General features: G+C 35.8%; 1 protein-coding gene across 2 annotated transcripts in view; it reads right to left on the bottom strand.

The window, feature by feature from the left end:
- The window catches only part of Triqk (triple QxxK/R motif containing), a 72,890-nt gene that overhangs the window by 13,243 nt on the left and 45,047 nt on the right, over positions 1-14,600 (bottom strand). Inside the window, exon 3 of one of the 2 annotated variants that reach the window (XM_006237906.5) lies at positions 13,623-13,701. In XM_006237906.5, the coding sequence (XP_006237968.1) occupies positions 13,623-13,683 (61 nt within the window). In that variant the 5' untranslated portion in view covers positions 13,684-13,701. Of the gene's footprint in view, positions 1-13,622; positions 13,705-14,600 lie in introns of both variants that reach the window. The other variant, NM_001171802.1, reaches the window with a different exon arrangement.

Here is a 14,600-nt window from a genome sequence, read left to right as displayed (position 1 = left end):
GGTAGTAATGAATAGCCTAGTAGGGGCAATAGTCGAATGGGAAGCCCTTGGCCCTGCCAAGGCTAGATCCCCAGTGAACGGGATTCTTTGGGGGAGGCTGGTAATGGGGGGTGGATGGGGAGGGGAATACCCACATAGAAGGGTAGTGGGAGGGGTTAGGGGGATCTTGGCCTGGAAACCGGGAAAGGGAATTACAATAGAAATGTAAATAAGAAATACCCAATTCAATAAAGATGGGGAAAAAAAGAAATATTTGGTTGTTTTTCTCTAAGACTACAAAAAGAACCTATAAAGAACCAACTTTCTATCCCCTAAGTTCATTAGAACAAAATACTTTACTTTCATTTCCTCCCCCGAGGACACACAGACCTGACTAAGTACTGTGGCAAACAGCAACATTTAGATGTGACACTCAGTCTTCATTACCACACTTCACAGCCAAGAAACAAGCAACAATGAGTCCGTGTCATATCATGTTTAGTTTTGGTGTACCATCTGGTGACCCTACTGACAAGGCACAAAAGAAACATCGCTCAGCCTCAGGGGGGCAAAAGTAGATTTCACAACAAAAGGTTTATCAAGAAAACGTGTATTCAAAAAAACTCTCAAAGGAAATATATGGGAGTCACATTACGTGTGAAAACTGAGATGTGATTCTGAGCAATGGTCACATGACAATAGAGGTAATTTCCAATCTCCACTCTGCGCTCCTATTCTCACCTCAGCCCTTCTCCTCTCAGTGGTCCATTTCCAGAGCTCATGCACACACTTCCTCCTTTAAATGATACTGTGACTCTCTCTAACTCCACATCTTCCTCACATGCAAGCAAATCGGAAAGCAGTTGATCTAAAGTATATCATAAAAATTTAATGTGAAATAAATCTGCTTCTTAATGTGTCTACTAATGATTCAAAAGTACCTTTAAACTTTCATATAGATCTTTAGAAGTAGAAATGGCGGAGGAGTGAGGCAAATGGATAGCAATGAAGAGTTCTACAGTGGGGTAGAGTTCATTACACATACAAGTGCTTCTCTGCCTGCAGAGCTGTGTGTTAGTTCTTAAAGCAAGAGCGTGTGGTTCACCCTGCTGCAGTGCAGCCGCTCTGAATCCAACAACAGAAACTTAATCAGTTGTTTTTGTTGGTGGGGTTTAGTGATTTAGAAATGAGTCAATCGTAAAAGAAAATGCATATCAAATGTTCTAAGATTAAATCAAGGAATAAATAATTTACAGAGAAACATGACTCTAACCCATTTTAAATTAGTAACATTTAATTTTGCTGAAAAAAGAGAGAGAGAAGAAAGCTTGACAAGTGTTCATTCTGATTTCACATCTCAACAGTCAGGTTATTCTTGTCATTATTCCTGCTGTGATATAAACACCTCAGAACGATGAACATGGCGACACAGTCCTCCACTCAGGGTTACCAAGCACATTCCTAAGGAAAAATCTAAAAACAAATGTGAAAGTCTCAGAGATGAGCAGAAAGACGACATTCCTACTCATCTTCTACATGCTAAAAAAGGGAAAAGGTAAGAATGAATGATGGTTTCAAACAATACAACTCATCAATAATGTGCACTATTTTTATAATGTTGTCATAACACATGGCAGATTGACATTAGAGTCATGTAACAGTAAGAATTTACCATTCAGCTTCAGTGCCATGAAACCATTGGTTACGTTACTCTCTCCCACCTATAATCTTTTATAAAACAAAACTTTTAGATTATCATTGAGGTTAATGTGAACATCTAAACGTGTATTTATAGTAGATGTTATTAAAATTAATATACAGCTGGCACATTTCCAAGCAGCACATCTGGCATTAATTTTCCATTCCCCTTCTGGTCCATGAGACACAAGAGCATACACTGCACAAAGCAGTTTGCAATGACAGCACTTACAAGGCCTCTTCTAAGGTCTTCAGACTCAGTCTACACTTCTATTATGGGCAAGAACTTTTAAACCTTGAATCTTCTTGTTCTCTGAAATGTCTTGCTATGTAGCCCATGTTGTTCTAGAACTCAGGGCAACAATCCTCCTGTGTTCATATCCTTAATACTATAGTTATAGATGTGTGTTTCAAATGTATAGGAAATCGATACTCCTATGGCTTGAAGACAGAAGTCTTTCTCCTTAATGGCTGTAAAAACTGTAATACACAGAAGTCCCTTGTGTTTAGAGTACTTGTATTTAAATATCCAAACTAGATAATCTATATTTTATACGTAAAGTATTAAGCTTGCATTTGTTTCTGGACATGCCAATAATGCAATAGGAATGGATAGAGTAACACAGTGATTACATATGTATTTAGCATCCATGAGGCCCTAGATTCAATCTTCAAGCACCTATAACAGTGAGTAAACAGAAATAAATGTGCCAAGTATTTCCAAGACAGTTACTTAAGTTGTATGTAGGGAACCATAAACTAATAATTCAAGACAATGAAGATAATCATAGTGAGATTTGTGTTAGCACAAGATTCCCTGTTTTTAGGTATAGGTTGCCAGCTCATATGTTAAATATATGTATTTATCATGTATACTTATATCATGAACATATTTATCATATTTGTGGAAGAAGCCAGGCTGAAACTTCTGTCATCTGCTCTCTTATGATTTAGATATGAAGTGCAGTGAAGGCTTGGCTCTCCTCTGGCCATGTCTTTGGGGGGTGATGGACACTTTAGAGGGTTGAACATACCTGGAGGTGGTAGGTCATGGGAGACAAGCTTTCCAAGGTTAGACCTAGTCCCTAGACCCTGTCTTTTGTCTGATTTCTGTGAGCCGGAAGATGAGTAAGCCTCTCCTACATGCCCCTGCTGTCAAGGGCAAGAATGAAAAGACTGTAGACTGCCATACTGGAAAGCATGAGGCAAAATTAATTCTTTCTTCCAAAGATATTTTGTCAATTATTTCACATACTATATGTACTTCAGAACACTGTATGCATTATCTCTGTGTACTCAATAATAATTATATAATAATTTTCTTCCCAACTCTATTTCTTATCACTTGAATTATACTTCATTTCTGCAATTTAATTCGGATATGTTTAAAACTGGGTTTCTTCACTTATTCATTGTGTGTGTTTATATCGGCTATAGTTCATGTGTGGAAGTCAAATGACAGATCTCTGGAGTAATTTCTCTTATTCTACTATGTTGATACTTGGGATCAAACTGAAGTTGCTAGGCTTGTTGGCAAGTGTCTTTCTCTCTTAGCTATCTTGTTTGCTCTTATGATAGTCTTTCAAAAAATCATGTGTCTGATGTGTGTGTATGTGTAGGTGTGTGTGTGTGTGTGTGTGTGTGTGTGTAGGTATATGGGTATGTGTGTACTTGGACTAATCTAGGTTCTGTACAGGAAGAAACAATGATCTTTGTCTAAGCCTTACTTATTTTGCTTAATATAATCTTCAGCTCCATTTTTTTCTACAACTGACATAATTTCATTATTTATACTTAAGGATATGTCCACTGAGGCAATAGTGGCATAAATGTTATGGAAGTCACTAATAACATTCTAGGACCAGCTCTTTTAGATAGCAACCATACCTGGCACTGTTAATGGAGCCAAGAGCCTGTGGATAAATAGTTTATAGGCACTTGGAATGAAGCCAAGACTATTCTGTTAAATGGATATACCCATAGATAGTGTATCTGTCAACACTCATCAAAGAGGCTTCTTTTTTCAGTAGATGACAATTAACATAAAATTAACATAAAGACCCTCAACTGGTCTGAGGTACAGAGATCAAGGAATGGCAGATACTGAACCACAACTGGTCAATGTACAGAGATTAAATATGGCATATACAGACCTACAACTGGTTAATATACAGAGATTAAGAAATGGAGGATACAGAAGAAACCTGGAAGTTGGGTAGGTAGGGAGATGAAGACAGAGAAAGCAGATCTCAGAGATGTTAGGGAGGTAAATGTGATCAAATTATATTGTACGATATTATAAAAATTTAATAAATAATACTGAAAATGTATTTTATATATTCAGTAATACTAAAATTTATCTAAAAAGTAAGAAATATTTAAATGAATATAACACTTATATACTGAAAACACATATATAAAATATATTTAGTAAAAATCATACATTTTAATAGTATACTAGTTATCGATATTCATTCACCATATCACATTGTTTTAGCAAAGGATATCACAATTTATATGATGCTCTAAATTAATATATCATCTATATATAAGCAATTATTTCCTATTGAAAGTAATTTATGCTTTAATATTACAAGTAGGAATTTCCTTAGTTTAATAAAAAAACAAACCAAAAAGCAGACAATTGACTTTGGTTCTTGCCTAGTCATGTCTTTATCATTGGGCTAACTTGGATGCTTAGGCTCGTTATCCAGTGACTGCCTGGCTACTGTCTTGTAAATGGTCATCTTTCCATGAGCGTGCAGCTCTTCTCTTCACTCCACACTGGCCATGTTCACTATCATCACACAGCAGCGCTGCTCTTCCTCAGCCTGCACTGCTTTCAGCATTAATGCTCTCTCTTTTCTGAATGCCGCCTAAGCTGCTTATAACTCCATTATGCTATCAAACGGGCGCATGCAGAAAAGCTTCCTAAACTGTTATTCTCTAGATGAGAATGCAGCTGGTTCTGCTTCAAAGGCAGAGCCTTTCACCTGCAAATGGACTTGCTCCTACACTTATTCCTTAATTCATTGTCTTTTATTTGTATCCTCAAATCTTTAATTGCCTTTAATTAGAAAAAAAAGTAAATTTAGTCCTTTAATCTTTCAAATGCATTCCATCATAATTCTGTCTGGGATGAATACCAAGCTCTATTCACTGTCTGATCTCTATAACAAAGATATATAATTTATTGTCCATTTATATAGACCACACCAATTAAGATACAATAGAAAAGAAGAGAGATAACAGTCAAAATATTTGAAAAGAAAAATTTGCAATCTAAATTTAATTACTCAAATGAATTATTGGGAGATGAGTTATTTGCAGCACTGACAAATAATATTTGCTAATCAACAGTAAAGACTTTTATCTTGCCTTCAACCTTAGAGTAATTTTCAACTGCTTCAAATACCTCCTCTTTTATTCAAGTCAAAAGTATTATATAATTGTTTCTTATACTATCAGAAGTAAATGTAAGGCCAAGACAATTTGTTACATAATTTCCAAACTGCCATTGAACTGCTGTAAGATATCTTTACTGTATTACAAACACCATATAGCTGCAAAAATTACACTACAAAAGCAAACTCAACAGTCTTTCTCAGAGTATTTATAGAAAACTCTAGTGTCCGGGTAAGTAAAAACTTTGTATTTTGATGTCTTAAAGATAAACCAACTTATAAATACTCATAAGAAAATGTATACTTAGAAATAATAACCAAGTTGGTAGAATTACTACATAATGTAAAACAATTAGAAACATTGATCTGTAAGGATATACAAAATTAGCTGTTTCAGTCACTTAAAATGATGCCATATGCTTTTTAAAAGATAAAGGTAATATAATAGTAAAATTTTAAAAAGTCATTTATTTTTAGACAGGAAGAATTACGGGTCAGAGTTTTGACTGTGGGATAGCAACCTCAACCCTCACTTGATGCTGTCTTTCTGCTGGAGGTGGGCTCTAATTCTTCCTGTCTGAAAGAAATTCAGGGAAAGAAATGGAGAAGAGCCTGAGAAAAGAAGGTCCAGTGGCAGCTCCAAAGTGGGATCCAGCTCAAGGGGAGGCCCCTAAACTTGACACCATTACTGACGCTTTGGGGCACTCACAAAAAGGGACATGTCATGACTACCCTCCAAAAGACCCAACAAGCAGCTGAAAGAGTCAGATGCAGATATGTGCACCCAACCAATGGACAGAAGCTGCTGACCCCTCTGTTAGATTAGGGAAACCTGGAAGAAGCTGAGGAGGAGGACAACTCTGTAGGAGGACCAGCAATCTAAGTTAACCTGAACCCCTGAGATGTCTGACACTGGATCACCAACCAGGCAGCTGAGATGAGGTCCCCAACACATACAGCAGAGGACTCTGGGACTGGGTTCAGTCAAAGAATATGCACCTAATCCTCAAGAAACTGGAGGTCCCAGGAAGTTTAGAGGTCTGGTCGGGTGGGTGGGGCGTGGGACATCTTCACTGAGACACGGGTGGGAGGGGAGGAGGCATAGGAAGCAGAAGAGTTGGAGGGTGGACCAGGAGGGGAATAAAGTCTGGAGTGTAAAAATAAACAAAAGACTTAAAAGAAAAAATCATTTTTTTTCAAAATTATACAGACATCTGGATTACAGCAAGCAACCTGGTAAACTAATCCCTAAACACATAAACATGGGCCAAACATTTAGTTTAATGATGTTACAGAGATAATTAGAACAATTCCCAGCGGTAGGTAGAACATACTGACAGCTATCATAGATTTCAAAGACCACATCATCTACTAATACCATATAAATAAACAAGCACTAAGATTTATGGTACTAAAGGAAAATAAAACAAAAAATGGCTAAGCATGAGAAAATAAGGTATTTCAGAAGAGTTACATAACTATACCAACTATATCTTTTAACAAGTTACAGGGACAAGAACACTAGACATTCCAAAGTGGACACTGAAAGCCCATGAGAGAGATGTCAGCCCTTCATAGGGTTCTGCAGGTAACTGAAAGGTGCCGAGGGCAGAAGACAATGTCTTCTTCACCAACTTGTTTTCCAATAACAATGCTCAGACCTAAAGACATACACACAAGCAACATTCCATAGACTGCGCAGGTAACATTTAGAAATACATGTGCACATACCTGTACATATGTGTATGTAACAGCAATTAATGAAAAAGAGATTATGAATTTGAACATCTTGTCAAATGCTTTCTCAGCATCTAATGAAATGATCATGTGGTTCTGTTCTTTCAGTTTGTTTATATAATGGATCACGTTGATGGTTTTCCGTATATTAAACCATCCCTGCATGCCTGGGATGAAGCCTACTTGATCATGGTGGATGATTGTTTTGATGTGCTCTTGAATTCGGTTTGCCAGAATTTTATTGAGTATTTTTGCGTCGATATTCATAAGGGAAATTGGTCTGAAGTTCTCTTTCTTTGTTGTGTCTTTGTGTGGTTTAGGTATAAGAGTAATTGTGGCTTCGTAGAAGGAATTCGGTAGGGCTCCATCTGTTTCAATTTTGTGGAATAGTTTGGATAATATTGGTATGAGGTCTTCTATGAAGGTTTGATAGAATTCTGCACTAAACCCGTCTGGACCTGGGCTCTTTTTGGTTGGGAGACCTTTAATGACTGCATCTATTTCCTTAGGAGTTATGGGGTTGTTTAACTGGTTTATCTGTTCCTGATTTAACTTCGATACCTGGTATCTGTCTAGGAAATTGTCCATTTCCTGAAGATTTTCAAATTTTGTTGAATATAGGTTTTTATAGTAAGATCTGATGATTTTCAGCAATGAGGGGTAGAAGGGAAGGGTTTGCAGGGAGGAAAGAAAAGGGAGAAATTATAATCTAAAACTAAGAAATTGAAGATATTTAAGCAAGTCTTTATTAAGTTCTTCTGTGACATCAGTATGGATACAAATAAATAAGAGCATCTGCCTTTAAGAATATTAAATTGAATAGATGCAAACACTAGCCCCATATGAGAAATAAGAACCCTCAGTATGATTTCAAAGTTGATGAACATTACATTTTAGTAAATCCAATGTGACAGAAATAAAAACAGAAAATATAAAAAAATCCCAAGAAAGAAAGAAATGAAATACTTATGAAAGAAAAGATGTAGTCCAAATATTACAGAGCTGTAGAATAGGGTGCAAACCAATAGAGAACATTAACTTTAGCTGAATATAATTTTAAGCTAGAATATAAAGAACTTCCATTTAAGCTACAAATTAAATTTGTTTGTCCCAAAATAAACATTTTGAGGACTATATATAAGAACATAAAATCAAAAATTTAAAGTCCAGTAAAAAGATGATTGAGAATTAGACAAAAGGTAGAAGGAAGTTATCAATACTACATTAAAACAAAAGGCTCAGAAAATAAACAAACAAAAGACTTTTAAAATAGTTTTTAAGTCATTAAAAGACAAATGGGGAAACAGAATAAAAAAATAAACATTAATTTTCACATATTAAGTGACAAAAAGATATTGTCATTATTTTGGAACATTTTAATTCTTCTTTCTTAAACAGTAGAATGTATATATATATATATATATGTATATATATATATATATATAACACAAGAGATCTGCAAATCATGATTAGATGAGCAGTACTATATCTAAATGTAAGATAGTAGTTTTCTTTCAACAGCAGAGAGGATGTTAGCAAGATTGACTACACAGAACAAAATATTTAGCAAAACCTGATAACACAAAAAAACCTCATTCTTTCCAGCTTTGTATGCAATTTAAGTTGTTACCAGCCTTAGCTGGACTATTATGTTTCATGTAAGCTTCTGAGCAATTAGAACCAAACATCAATAGTAGACACAGAAAAGAGAAAGACTTTATAGCATTAAAGAACCATCAAATTGCAAAGAAACAACAAGGGAGGAAAAAACTTAAAAATTGAAACCAACAAAATGGCAAAAGTAATTCATGTTCTATTGACAATTATTTTAAATGTAAATGCATTAAATGTACCAATAAAGAAACAAATAGCTGAAAAGAATTTTAAAACACACAATTAAATTCATTCAAGATGAGATTCACTTTAGATTTAATGATACATAGGCTGTGTCATTACAGAAACAGAAAGGATATTGAAGAGTGAGGCGGAGGGAGGGGGAGAGGGAGAGAGGGAGGAAGAGGGATAGAGAGAGAGAGGAGACAGAGACAGAAACAGAGACACAGGGAGAGACACACAGAGAGAACTCTAGAACCAGTCAGCCAACAAGCACAGAAGCATCTAGGCTTACATCTGACAAAACAAACCTTATAAAAACTGTGGTAAATAAAGAGTAACAATGTTATTATAACTGAGTTAATTTAAGAAATGGATATAGTAATTATAAATGTTCCTTTGTCTTCAGAAGATGGTTTCAAGACCTCCTGTAGAGGCTCATGTCCAAGAAACCTCAGATGCTATCTACATATGCTGCTAGCGTAGAGCTAACATGTAGACCTCAAAACACCTCTGTTTCTTAGAGTCCCCGATGCAGTACAAAGCCTACGGTAAAATGCTGTATTCTTTACAAAATGGGTGAAAATGAAAAACCATACTCATGTTAAAGTCAGGGAAAATGTTTTCATTCTGAGCTTAGCTGACTCCATCAACTCTGAAATATGTGGATTAAGAAGATATATTTGGTATCCTCTAAACTTTAAAGTACATACACATAAAAGCATATATATATGTATATATGTATATATATATGCATATATCTGTATGTATGTGTGAGATAGATAGACAGACTGATTGGTAGATAGAGACAGATACTAATACATGGATAGACAGATGGATTAATAATAGACAAACTAATCATGAAACTCAAGAGATCACTATGATTAGAAAATAATTTATTGACAATATGCAGCTTTTTATGGATTGATCACCAATATAGAAAGAGTAAAATTAGATAACACATCTCATAGGTGAATATAGAGTATCTAATTCTGTATTAACAGATTACACAGTTCTAAGTGCATGCTTACATTTTCCAGGATGATTCACATGCTAGGGCACATGACGAATTTTATCAAACACAAGAAAGAAAACTAAACTCAGTCAACATATCATTACTGTATACAATGGAATCACACACCAGCAAGTCAAATGGGAATTCACAAATATGATGTGAAAGCAAGTAACCAACTTAAATCTTCACCAATTTTGTGCCTGAAAATGAACAAATTAATTGCATGCTACAAAAGTAGATGCCGAAGTTTGAATGCCTTTTTCAAAATTCACGCTGAAATGTAATAAACAACCCAAATGTTGCTAATGCTTGGAGGTAATTAGGGTCAGGCAGGATCATCAGGACAGGACATGGGGGGGCTGGTGACTGAGGGCAGAAACATAGACTGAGCCAACTTAGGGTTTTTCTCACTTTCTACATGACACGTGATGACATTAAGTCACATCGAAGAGGCATATGTGATATGCCAGCCAGTGGGTAGTCCCCTGAACATTTCTTCTTCACATACTACTGGCTTTAGTTCAGTTTTGTTAAAGCAGCAATGGGCTAATACAGAGTGATATATAAACTAATAACTACCTGAATTGAAAAGAATCATTTCTACTAATCAACCCGAAGTGCTCAAAAATTATGTAACAATAAATTAAGTTAGTACAATAAAGGAAATAATACTAGATGCATGATATATGGACCAAAATACAATAGGAAGAACATTAACAAAAGAGATTATGAATTTTTCTAGACTGAAACAAAGTGAACAAATATCAAAATGAGGAGAGCGTGTAAACTCAAACATAAAAGCCTGTAACAGGCTATCATGAATAATTATATACCAATGAGCTAAATAACTAGAAGAAATGCAAGTATTTATATAAACATGGGTATATTCCTAGAAACACTGTTTCAGCTCATGGAACCAAGAAGGAATCAAATATAAATAGAAAACCTAAAAATACAAATAATAAATAAAGATACTGAATTACTAATCAGAGATTTCCTGACTAAAAGCATCCTAGTACCAGATGCCAGTACAGATGAATTCTACCAGACATTTAGAAAAGAACATTCTTCATAAACTCTTCCAAAATATATTAGAGAGATCACGTCATTTTCAAGAGAGTTTAACTTACATTCTGAAGCTAAACAAAGACATTACAAAGCAAAAAATAATGCCTCATATTCATGAGAAAATAGTTGCTAAGATCATCTACAAATTAGTAGAAAAGGAAATTTGATACTACATTCAAAATATCATTCACACTCTCCAAATTATATTCATCCAAACTGTTGAGGTTATTTTAACTTGTCAATTCACCTAGATTTGGAATTATTAGAGAATTATACCTTTGGGTTTGTCTGAGAAGATGTTTCCAACAATGTTTAGCTGAAGAGGGATACCTACAATGAACTGTGTGGCTACATACCATTGCCTGGGCTTTTTGCCTGAATAAGAGAATGAGACTTGAGTAGTATTCATTTCTCTTTGCTTCTGCCTATGGGAACAGTTTGACCAGCTGCTTCTCAGCCCCATCAATATGCCTTCTCACACAGACTAGAATACATCCCGTGAACCAGAACCCAAAATGTACCTCTCCTTCCTTAAGTTGCTTTTGTCAGACATTTTGACCCAACTGTGATGAGAAGAAGTAACAGAAAATTGGTACCAGGAGAAGGGTTATGACTATGATGAACCTGATCATTTGTTTTGGTGCCTTTGGAACTAACTTGTGCGAAGAATGTAAAAACTTTTGGATCTGCAGGCAAGAAGTGCCCTATAATGTTGTGATAGAGCTTGACTGACAATTCTTGGTTAGCTAGTGGTGAGTGGAGGTCCAGACCATGAAGTTCAATCAACAAATACAGTATGTGAAATGAAATAGAGGCCATTCAAGTTGTCTTCTGCCAAAGAATCTTACTTAATTTTGCCCACAGCCTGATAACTTGAATCAACTGAATTAAGGGTGCAGAAACTGAAGGAAGGGCCATTCAGAGCCTGCCCCACTTGGGGATCCAGCCCATATACATAGAGCCACCAAACATAGACAATATTGCTAATTTCAAGAAGTGCATGCTGACAGGAGCCTGATAAAGCTGTCTCCCGAGAGGCTCTGCCAGAGCATGACAAATACAGAGGCGAATGCTTGCAGCCAATCATTGAACTGAGAACGGGGTACCCATTGGAGGAGTTAGAGAAAGGATTGAAGGAGCTGATGGCATTTGGAACTGCATAAAAACAACAATAGCAACCAACCAGAGCTCCCAGGGACTAAACCACCATTCAAAGAGCCATGGCTCCAGCTGCATATGTAGCAGAAGATGGCCTTGTTGGGCACCAAAGGGAGGAGAAGTCCTTGGTCCTGCCGAGGCTGGATCCCCCAGTGTAGGGGAATGTCAGGGTGGGGAGGCAGGAAAACATTGGTGGGTGGGTTGGGAAAGGGGATAACATTTGAAATGTAAATAAAAATACTCAATAAATAATTTTAAAAAGAGAAGTAATATCTATATAACAACAATAAATGAAAAAAAAAAAGAGGCCATGAACTTTAAGTAGAATAGGGGAAATAGGGAATTTGGAAGGGGCAAAAGTAAAGAAGAAATGCTATGATTACAGTATGATCTCAAAGAGAAAAGGATTTAGAAAAGAAGAGATGGACGTCTTTGGTTCTTATACAAGTTGAAGGACAGAAATGGGAATATTCAAGTCCAAAAGTGCAAAGCTGTGGCATCTAGAGATCTAATACCGGCTACATTTAATAATATTGTATCGTGGTCAACAGACAACTGACCGATAGAGTTAAGTGGCCATTATATGGAATAACTGATATTTGTATTTACTATAGCCACCTGATATTGATATGTGTATGTATGGATACATAAATATTTATAGATTTTATAAAGTTATATATAATACAAAACACAAAAATTTATTCATTGGCCTATGCATTCTTATTTTTGTTTTTTAATTTGTATGTTTTTGTAATTATTTAAATTTATGGAGTTGCATGCTCTGTAAATATTATAAAGTAGATGCATATTATTAACAGTTAGTTGACCTATTGTATCTGAATCCACTGAAACTTTTTTATTCTACAATTATGTAAGGAGGTTTTATTAATTCATTATATTTCTGTTTAAGTAAGTACGGGTAGAGGTAGAGAGAAGAGGAAGACAGTGGTATGTTGACAAGTTGTTGTTTAGCTTCTGATCTCTACTTTATTACACTGTTTTTTTTTTAAAAAAAAATGTATCCCTAGGCTACAAGCTCCCTAAAATCTCAGATTTCTCTTTGTGTACTGCCCAGTGCACGAGTATTCTGTAAGCTAATACTTTGTGGGTACATAGAAAAGAAGCATGTGTTCACGAGCAAGCTGCTACCTGCTCTCTCCCTATATGTGTTATCTTCTGTAGATGGCCATCTTCACCAAGGGCTCTTCTACTATCTGAAGATATGCCTGGAACTTTAATTGACAAAGCCTTGCATCTTGTCTCCGATAAGTCTTTACTTATGCCCTTTCTTTCTTCCTAAGCTCAGCTCTCCATGTGACACTGCATCTGTATTTATTCAGCATAGTTTAATGAGGTACTCTGAAAATATAAGTCACTGCAATGGTGAGACAATGAAACTAAATATTTGGATGATTATAAAGGGATAACTTATTAGAAGGTAATATAAAAAGTACTGTAAAGCAGCATTTATTTATAAAAATAACAATATTAATTTTGCTTTTATTCAACTCATAAAATGCCAAAAGCACTTGAAAAAGCAAATGCATGATGTAGGTCCTTTGTAGGAAGCACTTTTACATTTGCTTTTCCTCCTAAAGACTTTAAGGTACTTCCTTACTCATGTTTTTCTGTGAGTCATATACATTATAGGAAATGGATTTTTTTATGGACTTTTTTAATCGACATACTGTCTCTTTTTTAGTTTCTACTCACAGAACGTCATTGCTTACCAATTTGCTTTCTGTACTGATCAACAGGAAGTTTTGTAGTGGAAGAGTCCTTTCTACCCATCTTTGATCTCCAAAATACCTGCTAAAAAAAGAAAGAAAACCGTCATAGTGAAACACATTTTTTTTTTTTTGGTTCTTTTTTTTGGGAGCCGGGGACCGAACCCAGGGCCTTGCGCTTCCTAGGTAAGCGCTCTACCACTGAGCTAAATCCCCAGCCCCGTGAAACACATTTTTTAAAAACTATCTACACAATTTCCAAAGAGTTCAAGATCTTTTGAAAGCACTGAATAATAAGTCTGCCAACTTAACTTCAATTAGATGTCTACAAAGAAAACAACACTCTTCACATACATCATCAGCTATATAATTACTGGTGATAAAAATCTTTATTCATTTATTCTAGGTCACATTAATTTCATCAAGAACTAAGTTCAATTAAACCAGAATACTAGAGAGGTGTCTGTAAATGGTAAGTTTCTTTGCAGTTACCAACTGTGTTAAATTGAATAGAGGCGACAGTTCGTGAGTTGAATAGTTTGGACTTTGTTTTCAAATGCCTCAAGAGTGTGGCCAAGGTGAGTGTGTTTAGGCTTTGCTGCACCCCTAATGCAGCAGTAGAGAGCTCTGCCGTGTGTCATTACTCCCACCTTTGCAAGATGTGCTTTATCTAGTCCTCAAACCGGTATTCACATTCTGTTTTCATTATGTTTAACTGTTGCACCAGAAACTGTCCTCTTCTCACCAAATCCATGATCGCTTCTTAGTTTCACTGTTAGACTACACTGCCTAGCTTTAATTAAAAGAGTAATTAAGTTCTTATCATAGGGATTGGAATGTATCATTTTCAAGTGTGTGTATGGAAAACTCATAGGCACGACCATGGGTGCTCTCCCCCACCTGAAGCAATGACATCTAAATGAGACTCAGACAAATTTAGAAGACCCTGTTTCCAGAAACTTGATTATCCAAGGAGTGGGG

The sequence above is a fragment of the Rattus norvegicus genome, chromosome 5 (genome assembly GCF_036323735.1).
Source record: "Rattus norvegicus strain BN/NHsdMcwi chromosome 5, GRCr8, whole genome shotgun sequence".
NCBI classification, from domain to species: domain Eukaryota; kingdom Metazoa; phylum Chordata; class Mammalia; order Rodentia; family Muridae; genus Rattus; species Rattus norvegicus.
This window is presented reverse-complemented; position numbering and strand designations above follow the sequence as displayed.